Source organism: Oryx dammah, unplaced genomic scaffold (assembly GCF_014754425.2).
Source record: "Oryx dammah isolate SB20612 unplaced genomic scaffold, SCBI_Odam_1.1 HiC_scaffold_2, whole genome shotgun sequence".
Taxonomy (NCBI): Eukaryota; Metazoa; Chordata; class Mammalia; order Artiodactyla; family Bovidae; genus Oryx; species Oryx dammah.
Window position 1 is genome coordinate 151,976,408 of NW_024070186.1, and position 24,721 is coordinate 152,001,128.

General features: G+C 42.4%; 1 protein-coding gene across 6 annotated transcripts in view; it reads right to left on the reverse strand.

Moving 5' to 3' along the window:
* Nucleotides 1-306: 306 nt before the first annotated feature.
* TIAM1 (TIAM Rac1 associated GEF 1) overlaps nt 307-24,721 on the reverse strand; it is a 309,949-nt gene continuing 285,534 nt past the window's right edge. For all 6 annotated transcript variants that reach the window (XM_040227933.1, XM_040227927.1, XM_040227925.1 and 3 more), the window contains 5 exons: nt 13,184-13,242; nt 12,138-12,240; nt 8,691-8,778; nt 6,273-6,445; nt 307-2,812 (listed from right to left, as the gene is read on the reverse strand). In XM_040227933.1, the coding sequence (XP_040083867.1) occupies nt 2,343-2,812; nt 6,273-6,445; nt 8,691-8,778; nt 12,138-12,240; nt 13,184-13,242 (893 nt within the window). In that variant the 3' untranslated portion in view covers nt 307-2,342. The remainder of the gene's footprint in view (nt 2,813-6,272; nt 6,446-8,690; nt 8,779-12,137; nt 12,241-13,183; nt 13,243-24,721) is intronic.

Sequence of the window (24,721 nt, forward strand, 5' to 3'; positions counted from 1 at the left end):
AGGAGAGTGGATCTTGAAGGTTTTCATCACAAGAAAAAATATTTTATAACTATAGATGGTGATGACGTTAACAACTTACTGTAGTGATCACTTTGCAATATACATATTATGTTCTGTACCTAAAATTAACATAAAGTTATATGTCAATTACACTTCAATTTAAACATACACTAAAAAACTTAAAGGACCACCAAGTCAGCTTTCCCTTGATGGTCATGATAATTATTTAGAAAAACAAAAAGGCAGCCTTAAGCATTTTCTCCCACAAACTCCATCTATCCTTCCATCCAAAAAAGCACAGGACCGTCCACTTTTCAATATTTTTTTATTGTTTGACAGGCATTTACAACGTTCCATTCATAGACCTAAAAACATAAAAATAGACCTTCTTTCAGCTTATAAAAGAAATATATAAGAACTTTTGACATAGACACGTCATGACCTTATGTACAAGAGACAATGGCACCCTCTCCAAGCACCAGACTTTCCAGCATTTTCAGACAAACCCGTTGCACTGGGACTGGTCAGTGGGACTATGAGAAGCCTCCGCTTCAGTTTTCCACCCAGACACAATCGAATTAGAGATGATATGGAACAATGCAGTGATACAAAGGGTATAGAAACCATTCTAAAGCTCTTTAAGAAAATCAGAAGATATAGCAAAAATTTAATAGAATAAAACTCTCAAAAGATCAAGCTCAAAGCCCTGGAAACCCGAAAGGGAAGGAACACGGTGGGAAAGCAGGTAAAGCAAGCAGGGGCACAAGAGCGTGACGTTCCGAACTCTCTATTGTCTGGAAATACAAATTCATAACTGATCTTTATAAAATATAATTCCTAAAGCTATATAAAATTCAGGTCTTTAAAGTACCTACTGATGTGTCAAACACCAAATAGATATTTTCCCCAAAAAGAAAGTTTTCATATTACTTAAACCTTTTTTAGGAAGTGGACATTGTGAAATGGGAAAAAAAAAGAAAAAAGCTATAAGCCTTTTTAAAAAATTTTTTGAAAGTGCTTTAAATTGTTTTTGTTCATCCTGTTTGGAAATCTGTTTAGAACATTAGTTGTTTTCTTTTTTATTTTAGCATGTTTACCCTGTTTGTTGGCATGAAGAAAGTGTTAAATACAAGACATGTTTTTGAAAAGGTTGTTTTGTTAAGAGGTTTGGTTATGGACTGTCAGGGAAGGGGTAGGTCATCTATGGATGGAGATGTAACTATGATGGGAAAACCAATGATCACCATGGCAACCCCATGAAAAGGAGTCTCCCCTCCCCCGCCATGTGCAACAGACACACACACTGTCCATTCCGGTGTCACGTTTAATCCAACCAAGCTCCCATCTCAAATAGAGATTCAAACAGTAAAAAAGAAAAAAGAAAAAAAAAAAAAGAAGAAGAAGAAAAGAAAAACTGCTTCTTGGGAAAAAAGCTTCTCCTAAGCATCTTGTTGGCCTTTCATATATAAATATAAAATCACCACACCTCACTCTCTCTGTAAAAGGTAAAATCCTCATTCTTTAAACTCAGAGTTACACTAACACTGTAAAAGTCTCATCTGCTTGTGCCCCCCTGCATCTCAGATAAAATACAAAAAATAGTGTTTTTTTAAAGTGATAGATTTGGATCTCTTTTCAAGGAGTTTGGCATCTTTATAATTCTATGCAAAACTAGAACTTCCGAACACTGACATCAAGTAAGACCAGCCATAGACTAATACAGAAGAGGAAAAAACAGAAGAATTTTAAAGGCTCATCAAAACATAAAGCTTCACCCTCTCCTCACACATTCTTAAAATACACAGATATTCTCAGACATTTAAGAGGGAAAAGAGAAAGAACGCTGCGAGCTGTACAGTTGCTTTGTTTTCCCAACTAGGAAGTGGCTCCCGGATTAATTTCAGATAGAGTCCTTATTAATTTTTTGTGTGCTATCCCTTAAGCTAATCTGTTGTACATAGTTCAACTCCTGGGGTAATTTGCTTTCCAGTGCTATAGAATTTTTCTTTCTTATTTTTTAAAAATTCTTTTAGGCCCTGATTAATTGAGAATAAATAAAAGCCCTTAGTAATAATATACAGAAGCTCAAGCTGATTTGGAATTCTTGAACAATTCTTTCCGATGTGGTTAAAAATGATCAAGTTGGGTGGCTACATGGCTTCAGAACAAAGTCAGCTGCCAAAACTGTTTGTGTGCAAGAGTGCGACTTAAAGGGAGCTTTTCCCCCTCCCCCATCGTGGGTCCCGTTGGGGGAGTGTGGGGGGCAGTGGAGTGGGGGGGTGGGGTGGGGGCAGGAGACGTATCTACACGGACTCGCTACGGATGGGGAGAATGTGACACAGTCAGATCTCAGTGTTCAGCTTGCGGGAGGGGGCAAAGTCTTCGCGCCTAACCCAAATGACCTCCTCGCTCGTACTCTCCGGGCCTCCGTTGATGCCCGACAGGGCGGCTTGCTTCTTGAGCTGCGTCATGCGGGACGCGTGGCTGTCCAGGGGCTTCCGGCCTCTCTCCCGCTGAGTGATGGAGGCAGCCTGAAGCCGCTCCTGCAGGTCTCTGTCCGCCGCGGCACCCTTGGCCGACTCACAGAACTCATCATCGTCACTGAGGATGTCTGTCTCCTTGATGTCATCCTGCTCTTCATACTGAGCAAGATCAAACTGTTCCTCCACCCAGCGGTCAGTGTCCCCGCCACCGGGGGCCTGCTGGGGGTCTTTCTCCGGGCTGCTGGCGGAGATGGCATCGGAATCAATGGTAAACCTGTTTCGGGCCAGTCGCCGCCTCCTCCTCCCAAGAGACTTGCTTGGGGCGGACACTGCACACACACACAAAAATATAAGAATAAAACCCCCACATGCTTTACGTGTGATGAAAATCCAGAAAGCAAATACAAGCTAAAGGAAAGGAAAAGACTACGAGATATGCATTTGAGGCCTGGGTATCATTTGGGGCTTAGAGTCCAGTCTGTCTCATGGGGCGGGGAGGGGGGCTTTACCGGGCACAGATGTCTGGACTTAAGAGGATATTCTAGTCACTGAGTGGAGGGCAAGGAGGTGGGGGGGTTGTAGGTTATGGGGAAAGGGGGATTTGACTCCCTCTGAAATAGTCCAATTCTCCACCAGTGCACCTGGGAGGCAGGTAATACAGATTCCTGCTGCTGTCAAATTCACCACTGACCCCGGGATTAGCGTCCTCCTTCCTGACCATGGCCTGTGGCACAGTGCTCTGAGGGTCCCCCAGGGGCTGTCCTAGAGTCATTTAGTAAGGATGGAGATGCTTTCAGCATTTCACTGTCTTTAGAGAAATCACCATGATGTACCAAGGAGGGACAAATACTGGTCCAAGTTACATTGCTTTCTGAACGTCACATTTCCTGAGGATCTTCAGGTACCTTAAGGGCGCACCATTGTTTTTGGAGAAACTACAGATAAGACTGGGTCTCAGAGACGTCAAGTCCTCTTTCTGACAAAACCTCAGGTGAAACTGAGGCTAAAGCAACTTTGAGCCTTAGTCCCTTCCTGACTCTGTTCTATGTATCCCCAATTTCTCTTCCACAAAGCGATTAAACTACTAGTGCGTGAGTGGAATGAGAAAGGAATAATACAACACTCAAGCTGCTGATGAGCAAAGTGCAAAATAAAGTGACTAACATTTAAGAAAAACAAATCTCTGTATTCTGTATTTTCACCTCACTGCCCTCTAGGAAGTCAGTATTACTAAAAACAAACAAAATATGCCACCCAGTCAAGCAAATAACCACACAGACACACACACACACTAAAGACACATCCTCCACGAACACTGAAATGTACCATGTGCTTTCCCAGGGGGGTGGGGAGCCTAGACACCAATAAGGAGCTGCTTTCCTGAAATCTGTGCCCTGAAATTCATTAAGCTGCTTCAGGGCTGCAAGAAGTAAGATGACTGTTCATAAAATATAGCCTTCACTTCAAATATAGCAGGTGCAAGGTCAGTAAGCTGGACAATGGTCTAAATTGGCTCCCATTCTGACCATCCTCTGTCTCAGATCCCTGTGTTTCCGACATCATTCCTCTCATTCAAGGCAGGGAATGAAAAGCACTCCCAGAAAAACAGAAAACAGAAAGAATAGAAAAAATAGTACTACTCCATTGGAAAGAAGCAAAAATTATTGTTCAATTTTACCTCGATATCATCACAGTGGAGCCTGACTCTCTCCAATCACTATATTAGAACTACCTTAATTCCAAACTGGGATACTGGAAATATTTGTCAAGGACGTGCTGGCTGAAGTATTTAGGGGTAAGGAGTGCTAATGTCTGTATTCTGAAAATGTGTCAAAAGCAAGATGAGTTGATGGATGATGGATGGATATGTGGTAATGAAAATATATAAAAATGTTAATTATAGACAGCAGGTAGGAATGTATATAATTCTTTCATTTGTTCTATATGTCTAAGAATTTCCATAAGAAAATGTTGAAACAACAAAAAAATGTGTAGTTGGATCACTGGCAGACATTTGGTGAAGGGAGGCAGAATATTTGCCTTTACTGTTCTATTCAAACAAGAACAAAAGGAAAAATAAACTAGCTGAGTGTCGTGAATCACGACAATGAGCAATGAAGCATAAGAATCTATCCTTTACTAAAAGAATACATAATAACCTAGCCAGCCTTATGGGGTTCCAAGAGACAATCTTTGACTTGAGTACTGCCATTATTCACTATTAAGACTGATTAGCTAGTACAGTGCTGACCCACTCAAACACCATTTTCAAATCATCTAATGTGAATGATGAGAGTGAGGAACTTCAAAAGCAAAGTGATAAAGACTTTCTTCAGCCAAAAATGAGCCATTAGATTCTGACATCAAGGCTTTCTCTCTTGATATTCAAGATAACAGAGTAGGTTGTAGCAACTTTGTCTTCTTTCCAAAAGGATCTCAGCGAGAAAACTCCTGAGTGTCCCACAGACTACAAATGCTTAGTTTCAAAGTGAATGGAGCTCTATCTAACTTTAGGTTCATCAATTAACAAGTAACACCTGGCCAGTGACAGGTGGGTTTTCCTGAGGTTGGGACACATAGTCCCAATCCTAATTAAATATATCTGGAAAGTGAAAGAAACAAATGAGATAATTCCAAGGTGAAATTCTCTGCTATGAGCTCTAAAGGGATGAGCAAAGCTATTTAATACATGAGGACTCCAGGAGAAATCGTGGATGGGGAAGTATGGATACTGGCAAGCCCAGAAGAGTGCTAGGTGTTCACCATACCAGGTTTCTAATAAACACTTAGCAACTGATTGAAGACTAGATGTAACTCGCCCCTTTAACATCAGCTAAACTTAAGGTACTTAGAGTGTAATACACCCTGTCAAGCTAGGCAGGTTATGTCTATGAAAACCTTCAACCATTCACAGTGCCATACCTGCCTCTTCAACACAACTGAGACAGGCAGAAAATTCACCAGAACAGAAGGCGTTTTGGCGAATGCAAAGGAAGCCTCTTTTATTGGAATGTTCCCTGCAAAATTTTGGACTGTTTCTTAAGAAAGGAGTGATAAAAATGTTAAATCTTGATGTCTTTAATACCCAAGTGTTATGAAAATATCTTTCTTCCTAGATAGATTTTAATGCCATTTACAGGTGGTAGTATTGATCTTTACTGCTTTAAGGTGATATAATAAGTCCTAAAAGAGTATTTACTCTGGGACCATTTAAATTCCAGATTCTTCTTTTCTAATAGCAGCTCAAGGCTGCCCCAAATCAACACAGAAGCTAAAATTAAAGTTGCAGGCGTAGGTGAGGGTAACATCTGACGGGTCATCTGATCTACCAAACATGGCCTCCCTACTGAGAACAAGCCTGGCTGTGTTTCTGGAGGACAAAGCCACCATGTTCTCAGAACGGTGGGCTGTGACCTTACTGAGACATCACACACTGCTTTTTTTTTTTTTGCTGGACAAAGCTGGCTGTCATGCAAAGCAGCAACTCTCATTCGGCAAGCAGGCTAAGACAGCCCCTCCAAGTAGGAGAAGGTGCTTACTTCCTGGCTCGGCGAATGAGAGGGGGAGCTCACCAGCCAGGAGGAGGAGGGCAGCCAAGGGAGAGCTCGAGGGAGGGCGAAAGGCTTAAATCAACGGAGGGAGGCAAAGGCAGGGAACCTCACACCAGGGAAGAATGTACTCCAACATTAGCCCCCACAAGGCCACATCTAAGTCTTGTTCAACAAGGACGTCAGTTCTAGAGTGGAGCGGGGGTGACGGGGATTTTGAACGTCTGAATCCCCACAGTACCTGCCCTGCTCATGGCCGGCCTGGCCCCTTTCAGCGCACACAACCGCTTTCCTCCAAAAGGGACATATTGCTGGGACGAGGGAAGGCTCTCAGTCTTCAGGAGCTGTCTTCTGTGCTTATCCCGCAGGATGGAATGCACAGCCTTCAGGAAATCCTTTCGGCTCTCTGGGGAGCTGTGAAAAGAAGATTTACACATGTTGGGGAAACAGCACTTAACACATGGTGAACTTCTGATGCTATCAGGTACAGTCAAACAAATATCCCGAGGACCAAAGTTAAAGATGGGAGGCCACCACTCCAATTTCACTGCCAAGGAGCGTTTTCATCGCTGGAGATAAAGAACACGTATTCCTTTCCCTTTATGCTTTGTGACGCATCTCCTGCAACCAATTTTTGATGGAGAGATGGATTTTACAGACACAGTTGCCAGATTCTGCTCTCAGTACTTAAGGCAGAGCCTTTCATTCTATAGACAAAGGAACCAAGAGATTCCTGCAGCTCTGCAGCACCCCTGAAATAACGTCCCAACACCCTGAGCTTCCTCTAATTTGGCCTCCTTGTTAATGCATTACTGACTGGGGAATTTCTACAGAACCTAACATCCGTGGCCAGTGATTTACTAGGTTGGCCAAAAAGTTCATTCAGGTTTTTCATCGTATCTTACAGAAAACTTGAACAAACTTTTTGGCCAACTCAATATCATGTATGCGAAAACTGAAACAACTCCAGTCAATAACATTTGGGCAACAAAAAAGACCTATTAATACATCTCTGGTCAGTAATGTTTTAAATATATCAATGCCTCCCGGGGCACATGCCAACATGAAAATATTAAAGCTACATTGTTAAGAACTGGAAAATCTTCCCAAGTCCCAATTCCCAAAGTACATCCTAGGTCAGTTATTTTTCTTGCTAAGATCTCAATATTTTTACCCAGGTAAGTTTTACCTGGTATTCCCTATTAACAATGAATATGGCATCTCTGGGGCAGGCTCATTGGACCCTGTGGATTTAACAACAAAAACCACAAAATCACAAGTTTGCTCATAACTTTTCTTCCAAGGAGTAAGCATCTTTTAATTTCATGGCTGCAGTCACCATCTGCAGTGATTTTGGAGCCCCCCAAAGTGAAGTCTGACACTGTTTCCCCATCTATTTCCCATGAAGTGATGGGACCGGATGCCATGATCTTCGTTTTCTGAATGTTGAGCTTTAAGCCAACTTTTTCGCTCTCCTCTTTCACTTTCATCAAGAGGCTCTTTAGCTCCTCTTCCCTTTCTGCCATGAGGGTGGTGTCCTCTGCATGTCTGAAGTTACTGGTATTTCTCCCGGCAGTCTTGGTTCCAGCTTGATAAAGTGCTAAAGGGAGTACTACAGGTGGTGAGGGCGGTGCTAAACCACAGACAGGTTATTTGAAACAGATTTCTGTTCTAGTTCCAACAGGTTCCCAGGATTTGGATTTATTGTTCCCTGTCATCCAACACAGACAGGTAAAGCAGAAATATAGAATACAGGCTTTGAAGTCAAACCCACTGAGCTTGAACTCAGAGTTCATTTGCTGTAAGATTTCAGCAAAGTAGCCTCTATGAGCCTTGACACCTCATTTGTAAAAATGGAATAAATATCGCAGGCTGATAAACTGAAACAATGCAGAAAAGGTGCTTAGCCTAGTTGATGTTTGGTAAATGTGTCTTCTTACTATATCAGCAGTCACACTGTAAAATATTATTAACAACCATAAAATGTTTATTCTGTAGAGAGTATGGGCTGCACTTGAGAAAAGTACAATTCTCAAATTCTCAAGAGCCCAAAGAAAAGGAGGTGAAGGAGGCACAGAGGGGAATGGGGAGGGGCGAGTAAGAATAAGAAGAAATAAGCAGAAGCCCTTATCATAAGCTCAGCTTTCACTCCAGATCTGCAGGTGAATCCGAGTCACCTGTGCCAGCGTCCCTAGGCTGAACTTTCTCTGCGTGATGATGAATCCCTGTAACACGGTACCGTGCTCCCCTCCTCCCCGCTGACTCCCCCACCTGTTGCATCTCAGAGACGTTACAGTACAAACTGCACCCAAACCCCAAAACCAAACGTTATTAAGACAACCATGTCCTTCTAACCCGCCAAATGTACACAGGGAAAGGACACCCTCATTCAAATGTTGGATATGTATGAAAATTCCAATTTCCTTTTAGAAAGATACTAAATTGACCAGGTTACTGTCTGTATTCTAATAAAATTAATTGATCCAATGACTCTTACTCAATTAAGTGTTAAGTATTTTCTCAAATGTGCAGGAAAAAGGATATAGCTTCTAAGGATGCACAGGCTGGTCCAGAGAACCCAGAGGGGTTGGGGACACCAAGCACAGTCACACCCCTTCCCCTGAGCAGCACAGCCCGCACTTCATGGCTCCAGGCTCACCTGCAGCACAAGTGGAAGACCCTCTCCGGCCTCCCTGCAGACTCTGACTTCACATGGACGATTTCACACACGGCATTTGCTTCTGCATCTAGGTAAATTAAAACAAGGATGAAGGAGAGTATATTTCAAAGAAATTTATTTGTGTTTTTATAAAAGCATCTTGCATGCTTTGGTATCAAGATTAAATAGTGCAGAGCCGCCTAAGACCAAAGCAACTTCATTCCTGTCCTGTGATCTCAAGAGGCCAAGTGATTGAGAGCTTAATGGGTGCAAAAGAAAAGAACGCTTGGAAAATTTCCAGTTGCTAAAATCTCCCTCTGGATGGTCTAAAAGGACAATCAGTCAATCATACTGATGGAAGAACTGACCCTTTAGCTTCACCGCCCATTTGGCTGAACTATTTTAATTAAGTAATTTGTTGTTTTGGCAACAGTTGGACGAGATCGAGCCCAAGATTCCAGCGTAGGCCAGTGATAAAGAGAGGCAGGCCCTTTCCATCAGCAGGACAGCCTTCCCACTGTGAACAGGCCTGGTGCCCTGGACAGGCATAGCCTGGGAATAAATGGGGCTCTTCTCTCTCAGTCTACCCATAGAGTCCAATCTGAGTGAAGCAAAAATGGTATCTGAGATGGTAAGAATAAGCTATATTTAGCAGTAATTTCTAAGTCTTTCAGTGCCTGAATATCATATTATTTTACCATGTTATTCATTATTAGTGTTTATAAGAGACAGTTCATTGCAGGCCCACTGAACTCTGCACGTTGTGAAGTCTCATGCCGACCTAGTGGTTCCACACCCTGGTCACACAAACCCTCATCACACCCACATTATTTAAACCCAACCGTTCACTTTCACTTTTCACTTTCATGCATTGGAGAAGGAAATGGCAACCCACTCCAGTGTTCTTGCCTGGAGAGTCCTAGGGACCAGGGAGCCTGGTGGGCTGCCATCTATGGGGTCGCACAGAGTCAGACACGACTGAAGCGACTTAGCAGCAACAACTTAGCAGGACCCATATAAACTAAGTTTCACAAGTTCTCCCAAATGCAGACAAAAATCTAGAAATTTCCACCTTCTTGATTCTCAAATCCACTGGCATGTACTTCATAAGGAGATGTGTTGGCTAGTCTTTACAACTCCATGAAAATAAGCTTTCATCTTGATGATTTTAAACTTGATTTGAGTGAAAAGCCGAGGATGAGAATGGAATGTCACATTCACAAAGATGGCTTTGTTTTCCAAACTTATGATCTTCACGTACAGTCTTCAAGGAAGGCAAAATTCCTGCCTGAGACAGGCCTTTATAGTATGCTGTAAACATGGGCTTTTCCGGATATAAACCAGGCACAAGGAAACACAGGAACTAGAAAATTCACAACCTAGGGTTGTAAAGTAAGACAACACTAGTATTTAAGAGCCCAAACTTCAAAATACTGTTAGAGTTGTTTGTAGACTTAAGATTTCTAGGTTCCTGAAAATTCATCTGTAAATCAAGTTTACTAATCAAATCAGAGTGAAAAAGCAACAGGGTAAATCTCTGGACCAGAAGGTTTGCCAGACAAATATTCATAAGGCAAATAGTCACCCCCAATGCATTTACCAGTCGTGGTTTTTGCATTTGAGTTTTCTTTGTGTGACGCATAAGAGCTGTGAAGGAAGCAATTTCTAGTTTAACTTGGGTGAGTAACTGAAGGTCTACCAAATACTGCAGATGGTTTGTCCTCAAGACGCTGGATTAGGAAAGAGTTGGTTCTATAAGGACTGAAAATGAAAGTGATGTCGCTTAGTCATGTCCGACTCTTTGCGACCCATGGACTGGAGCCCATCAAGCTCCTCCATCCATGGGATTCTCCAGGCAAGACCACTGGAGTGGGTTGCCATTTCCTTCTCCGGGGGACCTTCCTGACCCAGGGATCGAACCCAGGTTTCCCACATTGCAGGAGATGCTTTAACCTCGACATCACCAGAGAAGCCCTCTGTAAGGACTAGAGCCAATTTTATGGCTGACGGATGGGACAAGAGCAAACGGGGAGAAGATGAGTGATGCCAATCAGACACAAAACTGTGCACTCATGTTAGATGCCAGTGTGAAATGAAAGTATCTCTTGCCATGTCAATAAACAAGAAATGTCATAGCCATCAGTGATTTCTGGCCTCCAAAGGTGAATGAGGGCTCCCAAAACTGCATTCCAGAGGATGCTGCCAGGCCCTACAGTGACTGCTGAGGAGCTGAGGGAATACAAGAAGCAAGGTGGACAGGGAAACAGGGTTGACCCCAGATAGCTGAGGCACATATGAAAGGAATGCATTCAGTGAGCCCAGAGGCTTGCATCTTCCCATACACAGAATGCTAAATTCTTAACTTGATACCTGATCTTTGATGTTTAGACTGCATGCTCCCTTCGTGGCAAACTTGTATATAGCCTGACTTCCCGTCTTGCCTCCTTGGAGCAGGTTTCTCAGAGCTACTGAGATGCTGTCTCCTGGGCTCAGAGTCCTAAACTTTCCCACCAAATAAAATAACTCTCTACCTTCAAGCTGTGACTATACTTTTTCATTGACCCCAGCAACACAAAACAGAAGTCCAGATGACTGCACCTGCAGAGGTCCACTTTCTCAGCCTCTCTTCACCACCAGAGAGCTGCACCTGCTGTCCAGGTGGGACAGGGATCAGAGTGTTCCAAGAGTTTCCACTTGACTCCAAAGCCTCCTTCCAGGGTGCGCCTGGGAGAACCACCGCTAATTGCTCCTTCCTAATGCAGCCTCAAATGAAGCCCTGGATGGGCCCCGAGTCACAGAAACACTGCTATTCTAAGTCAGTACCATGCTGACATTCACCTCTCTTCTCATGCACTAAAGCACCATCTAATCAAGTACTAAGTTGGCCAAAATATTCAAGACTGTCCATAGCATCTTACTGAAAAACCTGAACAAACTATTTGGCCAACCCAATACATTCATCACTACCTGACAACTGGCTTCACGGATATTTGGGAAATAGATTTCATGCTTATACAAAGATAAAGATTTTTAATGCTTTAGGAAAAAAAAAAGTGTATTCAATGGCTTTTTTTGTGCTTTGGAGGCCTTTTGGGGTCTCTCAGTTAAAAATCCCAGTAAGTTATTTACATGGGCTTTATCTGCTCACGGTCTCAAAGATTCTTTCCAGAAGTACAAGAGTCACTGCTACTTAGATGTGTCACTGTAAAGTTATTAATATATATAACAGAATAAATAGAATTCCTTGGAACAGCAGTAAAGGCATGACGTCCATTCACTTAGATCATTTAACAAATAGTTGGGCAAATAAGAGGCAATGAAGAGATTGAGGGAAAGGAGACATAAGCAAAGAAGAAAAAAGACGGTGGAGTGGTTGGAGCGAAGAGCGTGGATTCAGAGAAACAGCTGATACATAGAAAGATGTACCCAGCCCATTTCAGAGTTTACCTGCACTTGCCAAAGCGCGAACCTGCAGAGCCTCAGTAGGAATCATGTGTCGAAATCGGAAGGGGTCCCAGTCCTCGTAAATTGAAAGCCTGTGTGATCCTACCTGTACAGAGAGAAGGAACCAGGTGCATGAGATCCATGTCTCAGTCTGGACCAGACCCTCACACTTTCTAAACCAGTGATGCTGCAGACACAGAGCAGCCCTGTGGTTAGGGGGTGCGGGACTAGGAGTGTAGGATTAGCAGAGGCAAACTATTACATACAGGATGGATAAACAACAAGGCCCTAGTATATAGTACAGGGAGCTGTAGTCAATAGCCTGTGATAAACCATATGGAACAGAATAAAAAAAGGAATGTCCATATGCATGTAACAGTCGCTTTGCTGTACAGCAGACACTGGCACAATACTGTAAAATCAATTGTCCTTCAAATAATAAAACTTAAAACATTAACAAAACTAAATTTTTTTAATCTAAAAAATTAAATTGTTTTAATTTTCAAAATAAAAACAGCAATGCTGGAATCCTGGGCTGGCCCCTACCAGGCCCACGAGCACTTCTGTTCACCCACAGCAGCAAGCCAGAGGCCAGGTGACAAATCTGCTGAGGGTGTGCAAATGAGCTTGCTAACCAAATTCAGGCAAAAGAGAGACACAAGAAAAAGGAGAGAAGGGACCCCAAAACAAGGACAGAGTGGGGACAGGAAGAACAGGGAGGGGATAAAACTAGTGTTGGAATGTTCTGGCCATGGTAGGTGCAATAGTTATTTACCGGGTTGGCCAAAAAGTTCACTCAGATTTCCCCATGTTACGGAAAAACCCCAACGAACTTTTTGGCTAACCCAGTATTTTATGCTCTAAATGTGAGCCGCCTACAGGATGGGCAATTTCCTCAAATGCTCAGTTAACATCTCAAAAAAAAAGAAAAAAAATCATAAAACATTCAGGCCTGACACAGGTTCAGAATTATAATCACACAGACCCAACTGAGAAGCAGATAGAAAGGGGAGATGCTTTGAAACTGTGGGTGAAAGAAAAAGTCTTACAAGTTTCTTCTTCTGTTTGGTACCATCCTTATAGACAAGGACCACGGCAGTTTTGAAGACTGGAAAAACATAAAATGAAGGCGGTTATGGCACGTAAGGCGTTGGGTTTTCCCCTTCACTTCAATAACTTGTGGTAACAAACACTACAGTTATGAAGAGGACAGACAGTCCCCAAGAATGAGCTCCTCTTCCACCCTCCACTCCCTCAGCACATCTGAGAGACACAAAAGCCTGTTCAGACAAAATTTTCCAGGTCCCAGATAATACAGGAAGCCTATACAGATGGAAATAAACCCTCCTGCCCCACTGGAAACTTTGGGGTAAATATATCTTTCAACTACGCTCTCTCTTCAAGCTTCAAACTTCAGCTTATACACATTTAACAAAAATGTACTAGTTTAGCAGCTGAAGGAGCAATGCAAACATCAATAGTAATAATAGTGCTTAAGGTAATTTCTATTTCTATAAATCAAAATGATATTACACAGTGCTCATAATTCAGAAAATATAATTCTTTTAGACCTGAATAAATAAAAATTGGTTTACTAAGAAGAATGCAATTCTACTTCTTCCAAACAGGATGAATCATATAAGCCATTTCAGGACTTCTCTAGGAGTCCAGTGGTGGAGACTTAGCCTTCCAACTGCAGGGGGTGCAGGTTCGACCCTTGGTAGGGGAGCTAAGATTCCACATGCCTCTATGGCCAAAAAACCAAAACACAAAACAGGAACAACGCTGTAACAAATTTAATAGACTTTAAAAATATGGAGGACAGGAGAAGATGGATCAAACTGAGAGAGTAGCATTGAAATATATACATTACCATATGTAAAACAGAGAGCTAATGGGAAGCTGCTATATATCACAGGGAGCTCAACCTTGTGCTCTGTGAGAACCTAGAGGGGTGGGATGGGGTGGGAGGGAAGTTTAAGACGGAGGGGACATATGTACGCCTATGGCTTATACATGTTGACGTATGGCAGAAATCAACAAAACATTGTAAAGCAACTGCCCTCCAATTAAAAACAAACTTTTAAAAAAGGTTTTAAAAACGGTCCACATTAAAAAAAAAAACTAAGCTGTTTTTAGAAGCTAGGAGTGTGTTGTTTTATTCTTGTATTCTTGGGGGCGAGGTGGAGGGGAGGCGGTAGAATGGTGTTTTGCATAATCTTCCATAGAATACCTTAAGCAACGCCAAGCACATTTAACACTCAGTGATTCTAACTCCTCCTGGAAGAAGAACCAGTGGCCAGCACAACAGGGGTGACCCCAGTCCATCGCTGGCTCTCTGAATCAGGGTCTCTGCCTCCCTTCACACTCTGACCCCGAGTTACACTAGGGACCCTGTCAGTCACAGAGGGGGCACCCTTGGGTTCCAGAAACAGAGAATTCTCAGGGACAGGCCACCAGGCTCTCTACAGACCCACCCAGTGTGTCTGGTTCCCTTTTCATCCTACCCAGTTAGGACGTGTCAGGCTCTCCACTGTGGGAAAAGAGGGGATAGGGTACAAAGAAAGGGATCCCAGCCACTGAGTCTGGGCTGTCTAACCACCTGACTTCATAAAAACCCCAGAGGCTAGACCGTGAGGTTTCCACTGACCCCAGGAGGCCACAGCAGCTCTGACGGAGGACGTGTACCAGTGCCTGAGGAGGCCCTTGGTCCTGACCACAAAACTTTCAGAAATCACAGTGGCCAGGACAGCAGGTCCCTTTAAAAGTGAGGGAGCTCCCCTCCAGGAGAGGGCGAGGGTGCCAGTGACCTTCATCTCCAAAGACCCACCACCTCCTTGGGACTAGAGCTCAGTGAAACTGCTGCCATACTACCGGCCTGCCTCAGTTTACCTGGACCATCTAAGATCAAAGTGGGAGGACCAGAGTGGACCGCAGCCCAGCCTGTGAACACCTCTGCCTTGATCCCTCCCTGATCCATGGGGTGACGCTCACTCAACCAACTCCAAATGTTGCCCATCGCTTCGGAACACAGCCTTGACCTTCAAAACCCCTGGCTGCCCTGGCCAGCCTAAAACACTCGCTCCATATCCCAAAGGATGAGCATCTAACACCCTTCCAGGGTGAAGCCTGAACAGACGATGTCTGTTCTGCTTTTAAAGGTGATGACCATCAACGCTGAGCACAAACTAGCCTTTCTGGGAGTAAAACATCAAGGTGCTCTGTTGGCAGCCGGTCAACTTCAGTTTCAGAAGAAAAGCAGCACCATTTCCTGAGATCAGAGGTTCCAACGGAAACAAGACAACCATGCTTTAACCCCAAAGCTGCCTGCTCAGTGCTAATTACTTCCCTCATAGCAACTCTTCCTTGTTTCAAAACTGCATTTCTAAGGCTCTGTTAGTTCTGCCTCGCTACTTAAAAAATCACACTGAAACTGCCAACATGTCACCTTTTAAGGACTGGGAATCGCAACAAAAAAATAGCTCATTATACTGACAATAGTCTGTTTACGCGTGCTCAGTCGCTCCAGTCGTGTCTGACTCATTGTGACCATATGGACTGTAACCCGCCAGGCTCCTCTGTCCATGGGATTCTCCAGGCAAGAATACTGGAGTGGGTTGCCATGCCCTCCTCCAGAGCCAAACACACACACACTGCCCCTGACCTGGGTTTGTGTCACAAAAGCCCCAAACCTTAAAACTGGCATTTTCTATCACAGATTGGCAAGCTAGGGCCCACCCGCTTCTGCCTAGCCCACCAATGTGGTGCCCATTTATTCACATACTGTCTATGGCTGCATCTGGCCACATATGGCTTCATCTGGCCACATATGGCTTCATCTGGCCACATATGGCTTCTGGGTTTGCAAAGCCTAAAATATTTACTCTGTGGCCTTTCACAGAGTAAGTTGCCAACCTCCTGGTTTCTCCCACTCATGTGATTTTCTTATTCTAAATCTGTTTATTTCTAACAGCAGAAAGAAAGAAAGTGAAGCCACTCAGTCGTGCCCGACTCTTTGGGACCCCATGGATAGTGGCCTGTACCAAGCTCCTCCATCCATGGAATTTTCAAGGCAAGAGTACTGGAGTGGGTTGCCATTTCCTTCTCCAGGGAATCTTCCCAACCCAGGGATCGAGCCCAGGTCTCTCACATTATACACAGACGCTTTACCGTCTGAGCCACCAGTGTAAAATATAGGAGATAGGTATGAAACATTTCAATGCTAACCTCTGGTATGGTTCATCTGTGCCCAGAATCACAGACAGGGAGAGAGATGGTTTAGGTCGTTTCCTTCAGAATCCTATATCCCATAAATGACCTACTAAGAAGTATCAGGAAGCTCCCAGACCTCTCCGCGCAGTGGATAAGGATCTGCCTGCCAGTGCAGGTGACACGGGTTCAATCTCTGGTCCAGGAAGATTCCGCATGCCAAGGAACTTCTTAGCCCACGTGCCACAAGGATTGAGCCTTTGCTCTAGAGCCTGGGAGCTGCAGATACTGAAACCTGCACGCCCTAGAGCCTGTGCTCTGCAACAAGAGAAGCCACTGCAATGAGAAACCCACGCACTGCAACTAGAGAGTAGCCCCTGCTCTCCACAGCTAGAGAAAAAGCCTGCACAACAGCAAAGACCCAGCACAGTCAAAAAGAAATAAATACTTTAAAAAAAAGAAAGGAAGAAATTGCAATATTAGAAACAGAACTATTAAGGATGGGAAATGAACCAAATAGTATCCCTCCCCCTGCCAAAAATACCTACTCCTATCAAAAACCACCAGCATGTAAAACTACCCCACTAACTCCTTTGAATATCATACTTAGTAACATGTTTTTCCTTTACACTTATATGCTTATTACTTTCAATTAGATGGCATCAACAGCTACAGTAATGGCCCTTTGGAATTTTTAGGGATATCACTAAGGTTTTCAATGAAGGCTGAGGGATCTAATTAGGAAATCCAATTAATCTTTGTATTAGACGTTCTGATTTTAATACTACTCGGATGTTCCACTTGGGGATGAACTGTTCACATCATACAAGAAAAGAAGAGTTCAGTTTAAAAAGCAGTAAACAGAGAGAACAAGATGGCGCAGGAGCAGGTGGACGTGGAGTTCATCTCTTTCCACGGATACATCAGGAACACACCTTCACACACAGAAGTGCACGCAGAACACCAGCTGAGAGCGGACAGGAGGACCTGACCAGCAGAAAAGAATATACAGAACCATGCAAAACTTGGTAGAAGGAAGGAACTAGGGGGAAAAACAGGAGTGTTAGAAGGACTGAACCTGCCCTTGGTGGGTGGGGGAACTGAGGCAGGGGTCCGATCGCCGCATCAGGGCAATTGTCTGAGTCAGAGGAGAAACATTTAAGGGTGAGAGTGAAACAGCTGATCTGCGGCAGCCTAAATGGAATGAGAAGTAGACAGTCCTTCCACAGCCATGCATACCCAGACAGGGATGCAGGTCCTCTGGAAGGTGCAGCGGCTGGGAGCTGGAGTTTAGGGATTGTGGAGCAGGGCGAGGGCTGCTGTTGACTGTGGAGAGACAGACGGAGGGGACGTGAGGGAGGAGATTGTGGTGGGAAATGCATGTCGAGGAAACCTGGGCAGCCATGGAAGCAAGGCGATACTGCTGAGTCAGCGCAGGGGGTGGCGCCAGCACCACACCCTCTCCCCCGCCACAGGCCAGCAGCTGAACAGAGAGGCTGGCCCATCAAACGCCTGAGGCACTTAACTAGAGCATAGGACCCCACCAAGGGTGCCCGTCTGAGTGCCTGACACACCAAACTACAGAGTAGGACCCCAGCCAGGGCAGCCCCTCTATGTGCCTGACACGCTGAACAACAGAGAAGGACCCCAGGCAAGGAAACCCTCTAAGTGCCTGAACTGGTGGAGCTATGGAGAAAGACTGGCCAAAGAAGCATTCTCATCGCCAGGGTCCCCGCAAGCCAAGCAGCTACACCACCTTCATGCTCATCAACTCTCACTGCGGCAGAGCTGCCACAGGCAAAAACAATCTTGTGTCTATGCACGTAGGGTCACTTCGGTCATGTCCAACTCTTTGCGATCCTGTAGACTGTGGCCTGCCAGGCTTCCCTGTCAGGGGGGTTCTCCAGGCAAGAATCCTGGAGCGTACTAGTCAATACACCTGGTGCTGCCAGAATCTCTGTGAGCCAAGCAGCTGTACCACCTCCACACCTGGCCCTCACGGGGCACACCCAAGTCCTCCAGGGCAGCCTCAGGAGCAAACCCCAGTGGACAACCCACATGCAGAGTTGGAAATAAAACCACAACTGAAACCTAGGGGCAGTGTGACTAACTAAGAAGACCCAAACATTCCCACAAGCTGTACAAGCTGCAGATTAAATCCACACAATCAACTAGGCAGACTCTGTGTCTATGAAATATATAAAAGGACATTGAGAGCTCTCACAAAAGAAAACACACTAGTTCTGATAGCTGTGGACATTGGAGGCAAGAACACAAAGGAATAGGACCAGATTAGAATCTGAGCGGACCCCACAGCAGATCCAGAGATCAGCACAGTGTTGGAGGGCTTCCTGGGGAGGTGAGGTGGACTGTGACCCCCAGCGAGGGAAAGGACTCTGACAGCAGTGACAAGAAAAACATTTATTATACTTCTGTTTTGACTTGTTCTGTTGATTCTTTAGGGGTTTTTTTTCTTTTTTTCCCCCTTCTGTTATAGCTGTCAATTTTATTGACACTATGAAATCTATGAAATCTAACTAAGCTTTTGAACTTTTTTTTTTTTTTGTGGTCACATTTTTTGTTGTTTTTATAAACTCTGCCTCTACTTTGGGGTTTTGCAGCTCTGTGGAGTTTTCTTTTTTTCCTCTCTCTTTTTTTTTTAAATTCTTAATTTTTTTAACCTATTGTTATTTTTTTCTACATTTATTCCTTTGTTTGCTTTTCCTATTGTGCTTTTCACCTTGCAGTTAATCTTTAATATATATTCAGTTCAGTTCAGTACACTGAGTCATATCTGATTCTTTGTGACCCCATGAACCACAGCAGGCCAGGCCTCCCCGTCCATCACCAACTCCTGGAGTTCACCCAAAGCCATGTCCATCGAGTCGGTGATGCCATCCAACCATCTTATCCTCTGTTGTCCCCTTCTCCTCCTGCCCTCAATCTTTCCCAGCATTGGGGTCTTTTCAAACAGGTCAGCTCTTTGCATCAGGTGGCCAAAGGATTGGAGTTTCAGCTTCAACATCAGTCCTTCCAGTGAACACCCAGGACTGATCTCCTTTAGGATGGACTGGTTGGATCTCCTTGCAGTCCAAGGGACTCTCAAGAGGCTCCTCCAACACTACCGTTCAAAAGCATCAATTCTTCAGCACTCAGCTTTCATTATAGTCCAACTCTCCTATCCATATATGACCACTGGAAAAACCACAGCCTTGAAGTTCCTAGACAGACCTTTGTTGGCAAAGTAATGTCTCTGCTTTTTAATATGCCGTCTAGGTTGGTCATAACTTTCCTCACAAGGAGTAAGCGTCTTTTAATTTCATGGCTGCAATCACCATCTGCAGTGATTTTGGAGCCCAGAAAAATAAAGTTAGCCAGTGTTTCCCCATCTATTTGCCATGAAGGGATGGGACCAGATGCCATTATCGTTGCTGTCTAGGCTGGTCCTAACTGTCCATAAATCTTCTTTATCTACCTCTATTTAACTTTGCATATCTATTCTTTTTTTCCCTTCTTTCCTTTCCTCTCAACATATTTGTTAGCTTTATTTTCATAGCTTTATTCCCCAGTTGGCACCATGCTTCAGTTTTTTTCCCCCCCAGTTTGTGCTTTGGTTAGTTTTGTTCTTAACTGGTACATATAATTTTTGGTTTCCTTTGTTCACCAGGTCAATCTATTGCACTTTACTTTTGTTGGACTGTTTTGACTTTGCTCATGAGTGTATATGTATATGTGTATATTCATTATTTTAATTATTATTTGCCTGGTTTTGTAACTACCATTTGTTTGGGGTTCATCTTGGGTTTCTCATTTTGTGGTATCTGTTTTATCTCACTTAATGCCATAAAAAACCACTTGTGGAATCTTCATTCCTGATCAGAAATCAAGCCCTGAGCCTTTTGAGTGGGGAGCACTGACTCCAAGACCCTAGATTACGAGAAAACTAACTGTAGGGAGTATCAAATAGTGAGACCTCACACAAAGGAAATCACTTGAATACAAGACCCAGCATCACCCAACCACCAGTAGCACCCTGTGCGGGACATCTCATCTAAACAAAAAACAAAACAAAAATACAAGCCCAGTCATCAGCAGAAAGGATCACCACCTCACTCAGCCTTGCACATCAGAGGGAAAACAAGCAAACAAAAAAACTCAGCACAAATCTCACCCTACAGGAAGCTTACACAAACCACTGGACCAACCTTAGGAGGGTATAAATCAAAAGGAAGAAAGAATTCAACCTTGAAGCCTGGGAAAAGGAGACCTCAAACACAATAAGTTAAAAAAAAAAAAAGGCAGAGAAATACTACACAAATGAAGGAACAAACTAGAAACACAGTCCAAATAAATGAAGAGGAAATAGGCAAGCTACCTGAAAAAGAATTCAGAATAATGACAGTAAAGATGATCAAAAAGCTTGAAAACAAAATTGAGAAAATGTAAGAATCAATTAACAAAGAATTAAAGAATAAACATACAGAGACAAACAACACAATTACTGAAATTAAAAATACTCTAAAAGGAATCTATAGCAGAATATCTGAAGCAGAAGAACGAATCAATGGGCTAGAAGATAAAATGGTGGAAATAACTTATAAAGTAAAAAGAATGGAAAGAACTAAGGATAGTCTCAGAGACCTCTGGGACAATATCAAACACACCAACATTCGAATGCAGAAGAATGCACCTTCTTCTCAAGTGCACATGGAACATTCTCCACGATAGACCACATCTTGGGTCACAAATCAAACTTCAGTAAATTTAAGAAAACTGAATTCGTATCAAGCATCTTTCCTGATCACAATGCTATGAAACTAGGTATCAGTTACAAGGGGAAAAAATGTAAGAAACACAAACACATGGAGATTAAACAACATGTTTCTAAATAACCAACAGATTACTGAAGAAATCAAAAGGGAAATCAAAAAATTTCTAGAAACAAATAACAATGAAAGCATGACAACTCAAAACCTATGAGATGCAGCAAAAGCAGTCCTAAGAGGGAAGTTAATAGCAATACAATCCTACCTCAAGAAATAAGAAAAATATCAAATAGACAATCTAACTTTACACCTAAAACAATTGGAAAAAGAAGAATAAAAAAACCCAAAGATTAGTAAAAAGAAAGAAATCATAATGATCTGAGCAGAAAGAAATGAAAGAAACAATAGTAAAGATTAATAAAACTAAAGCTGGTTCTTTGAGAAGATAAAATTGACAAACCTTTAGCCAGACTCACCAAGAAAAAAAGAGAAGAATCAAATAAACAAAATTAAAAATGAAAAAGGAGAGGTTACAACAGACAATGCAGAAATACGAAGGATTATAAGAGACTGTTATGAACAACTGCATGGCAATAAAATGGATATTCTAAAGAAATGGACAGATTCTTAGAAAAGTTCAATCTTCCAAGACTGAACCAGAAAGAAATATAAATTATGAACAACCCAATTATAAGCACTGAAATGGAAGCTGTGATCAAAAATCTTCCAAAACACAAAAGCCCAGGACCAGATGGCTTCACAGGAGAATTCTATTAAAGATTTATAGAAGAGCTAATGCCTATTCTTCTAAAACTCCTTCAAAAAATTGCAGAGGAAGGAACACTTCCAAACTCATTTTATGAGGCTACCATCACCCTGATACAAAACCAGACAAAGACAACACACAAAAAGAAAACTACAGGCTATTATCACTGATGACCATAGCACAAAAATCCTCAATAAAATGTTAGCAAACAGAATTCAGCAACACATCAAAAAGCTCATACACCATGATCAAGCTGGGTTTATTCCAGGGATGCAAGGATTCTTCAATACATGCAAATCAATCAGTGTGATACACCATGTTAACAAATTGAAAGATAAAAACTATATGATAATTTCAATAGATGCAAAAAAAACCTTTGACAAAATTCAGCACCCATTTATAATTAAAACTCTTCAAAAAATGGGCGTGGAAGGAACCTACCTCAACATAGTAAAGGCCATCTATGATAAACCTACAGCAAACATTTTTTTCAATGGTGAAAATCTGAAAGCATTTGCCCTAAGATCAGGAACAAGACAAGGGTGTCCACTTTCACCACTCTTATTCAACATAGTTCTGGAAGTCCAAAGTCCTAGCTACAGCAATCAGAGAATAAAAGGAATGCAGTTCAGAAAAGAAGAAGTAAAGTGCTCACTGTTTGCAGATGACTGATACTGTACAGAGAAAGCCCTAAAGATAGTATCAGAAAATTACTAGAGCTAATTAGTGAATTCAGCAAAGTTGCAGGATACAAAATCAATACATAGAAATCACTTGCATTTCTATATACTAACAATGAAAAATCAGAAAGAGAAACTAAGGAATCAATCCCATTCACTATTGCAACAAAAAGAATTAAATATCTAGGAATAAACTTACCTAAGGAGGCAAAAGAACTGTACACAGAAAATTATAAGCCTCTGATGAAAGAAATCAAAGATGACATAAACAGATGGAGAGATATTCCAAGTTCCTGGGTAGAAGAATCAATATTGTGAAAATGACTATACTACCAAATGCAATCTACAGATTCAATGCGATCCCTATCAAATTACCAATGACATTTTTCACAGAATGAGAACAAAAAATTTCACAGTTTATATGGAACCACAAAAGACCCTGAATAGCCAAAGCAGTCTTGAGAAAGAAGAATGGGGCTGGAGGAATCAACCTTCCTGACTTCAGATTATACTACAAAGCTACAGTTATTAAGACAGTACGGCAGTGGCACAAAAACAAATATAGACCAATGGAACAAGATAGAAAGCCTAGAAATAAACCCATGCACTCATGGATACCTTATTTTTGACAAAGGAAGCAAGAATACACAATGAGGCAAAGACAGCCTCTTCAGTAAATGGTGCTGGGAAAACTGGACAGCTACATGTCGAAGAATGAAATTAGAACACTTCCTAACACCATACACAAAGATAGACTCAAAATGGATTAAAGACCTAAATGGAAGACCAGAAACTATAAGACTCCTAGAGGAAAACATAGGCAGAACATTTGATGACATAAATCAAAGCAAGATCCTCTATGGTTCACCTTCTAGAGTAATAGAAATAAAAACAAAAGTAAACAAGTGGGACCTAATTAAACTTAAAAGCTTTTGCACAGCAAAGGAAACTACAAGCAAAGTGAAATGACAACCCTCAGAATGGGAGAAAATAATAACAAATGAAACAACTGACAAAGGATTAGTTTCCAAAATATACAAGCAGCTCATACAACTTAATGCTAGAAAAACAAACAACCCAATCAAATGGGTTAGGAAAAAGACCTAAACAGACATTTCTCCAAAGAAGACATACAGATGGCTAACAAACACATGAAAAGATGCTCAACATCACTCATTATTAGAGAAATGCAAGTCAAAACTACAATGAACACACCAGTCAGAATGGCCATCATCAAAAAGTCTACAAACAATAAATGCTGGAGAAGCTGTGGAGAAAAGGGAACGCTTTTCCACTGTGGTGGGAATGTATACTGATACAGCCATTATGGAAGACGGTATGGAGATTCCTTAAAAAACTAGGAATAAAACCACCATCTGACCCAGCAATCCCACTCCCAGGCATACACCCTGAGGAAACCAAAACTGAAAAAGACATGTGTGTCCCATTCATTGCAGCACAATTTACAACAGCTAGAACATGGAAGCAACCTAGATGCCCATCGACAGATGAATGGATAAAGAAGCTGTGGTATATATACACGATGGAATACACTCAGCCACAAAAAGGAACACATTTGAGTCAGTTCTGATGAGGTGGATGAACCTAGAACCTATTATGCAGAGTTAAGTGAGTCAGAAAGACAAAGATAAATATCATATTCTAACACATATATACAGAAACCAGAAAAATGGTACTGAAGAACTTATTGACAGGGCAGCAGTGGAGAAACAGACATAGAGAATAGACTTATAGACATGGGAAGAAGGGAGGAGAGGGTGAGATGCATGGAAAGAGTAACATGGAAACTTACATCACCATATGTAAAAATAGATAGCCAATGGGAATTTGCTGTATGGCTCAGGAAACTCAAACAGGGGCTCTGTATCAACCTAGACGGGTTGGATGGAGAGGGAGATGGAGGGAGGGTCAAAAGGGAGGGGACACGTATATACCTATGGCTGATTCATGTTGAGGTTTGACAGAAAACAACAAAATTCTGTAAAACAATTATCTTTTAATTAAAAAATAAATAAAATTTAAAAATTTTTTTTAAAAAAAAACAGTAAACAGCAAAACTTTCCCTCTTCCATCCAAAGAAAGATAAGAGAAGGAAGGTGAATGGAAATATTAATATTAGATTTCATTTATACTATTACTCGCTTA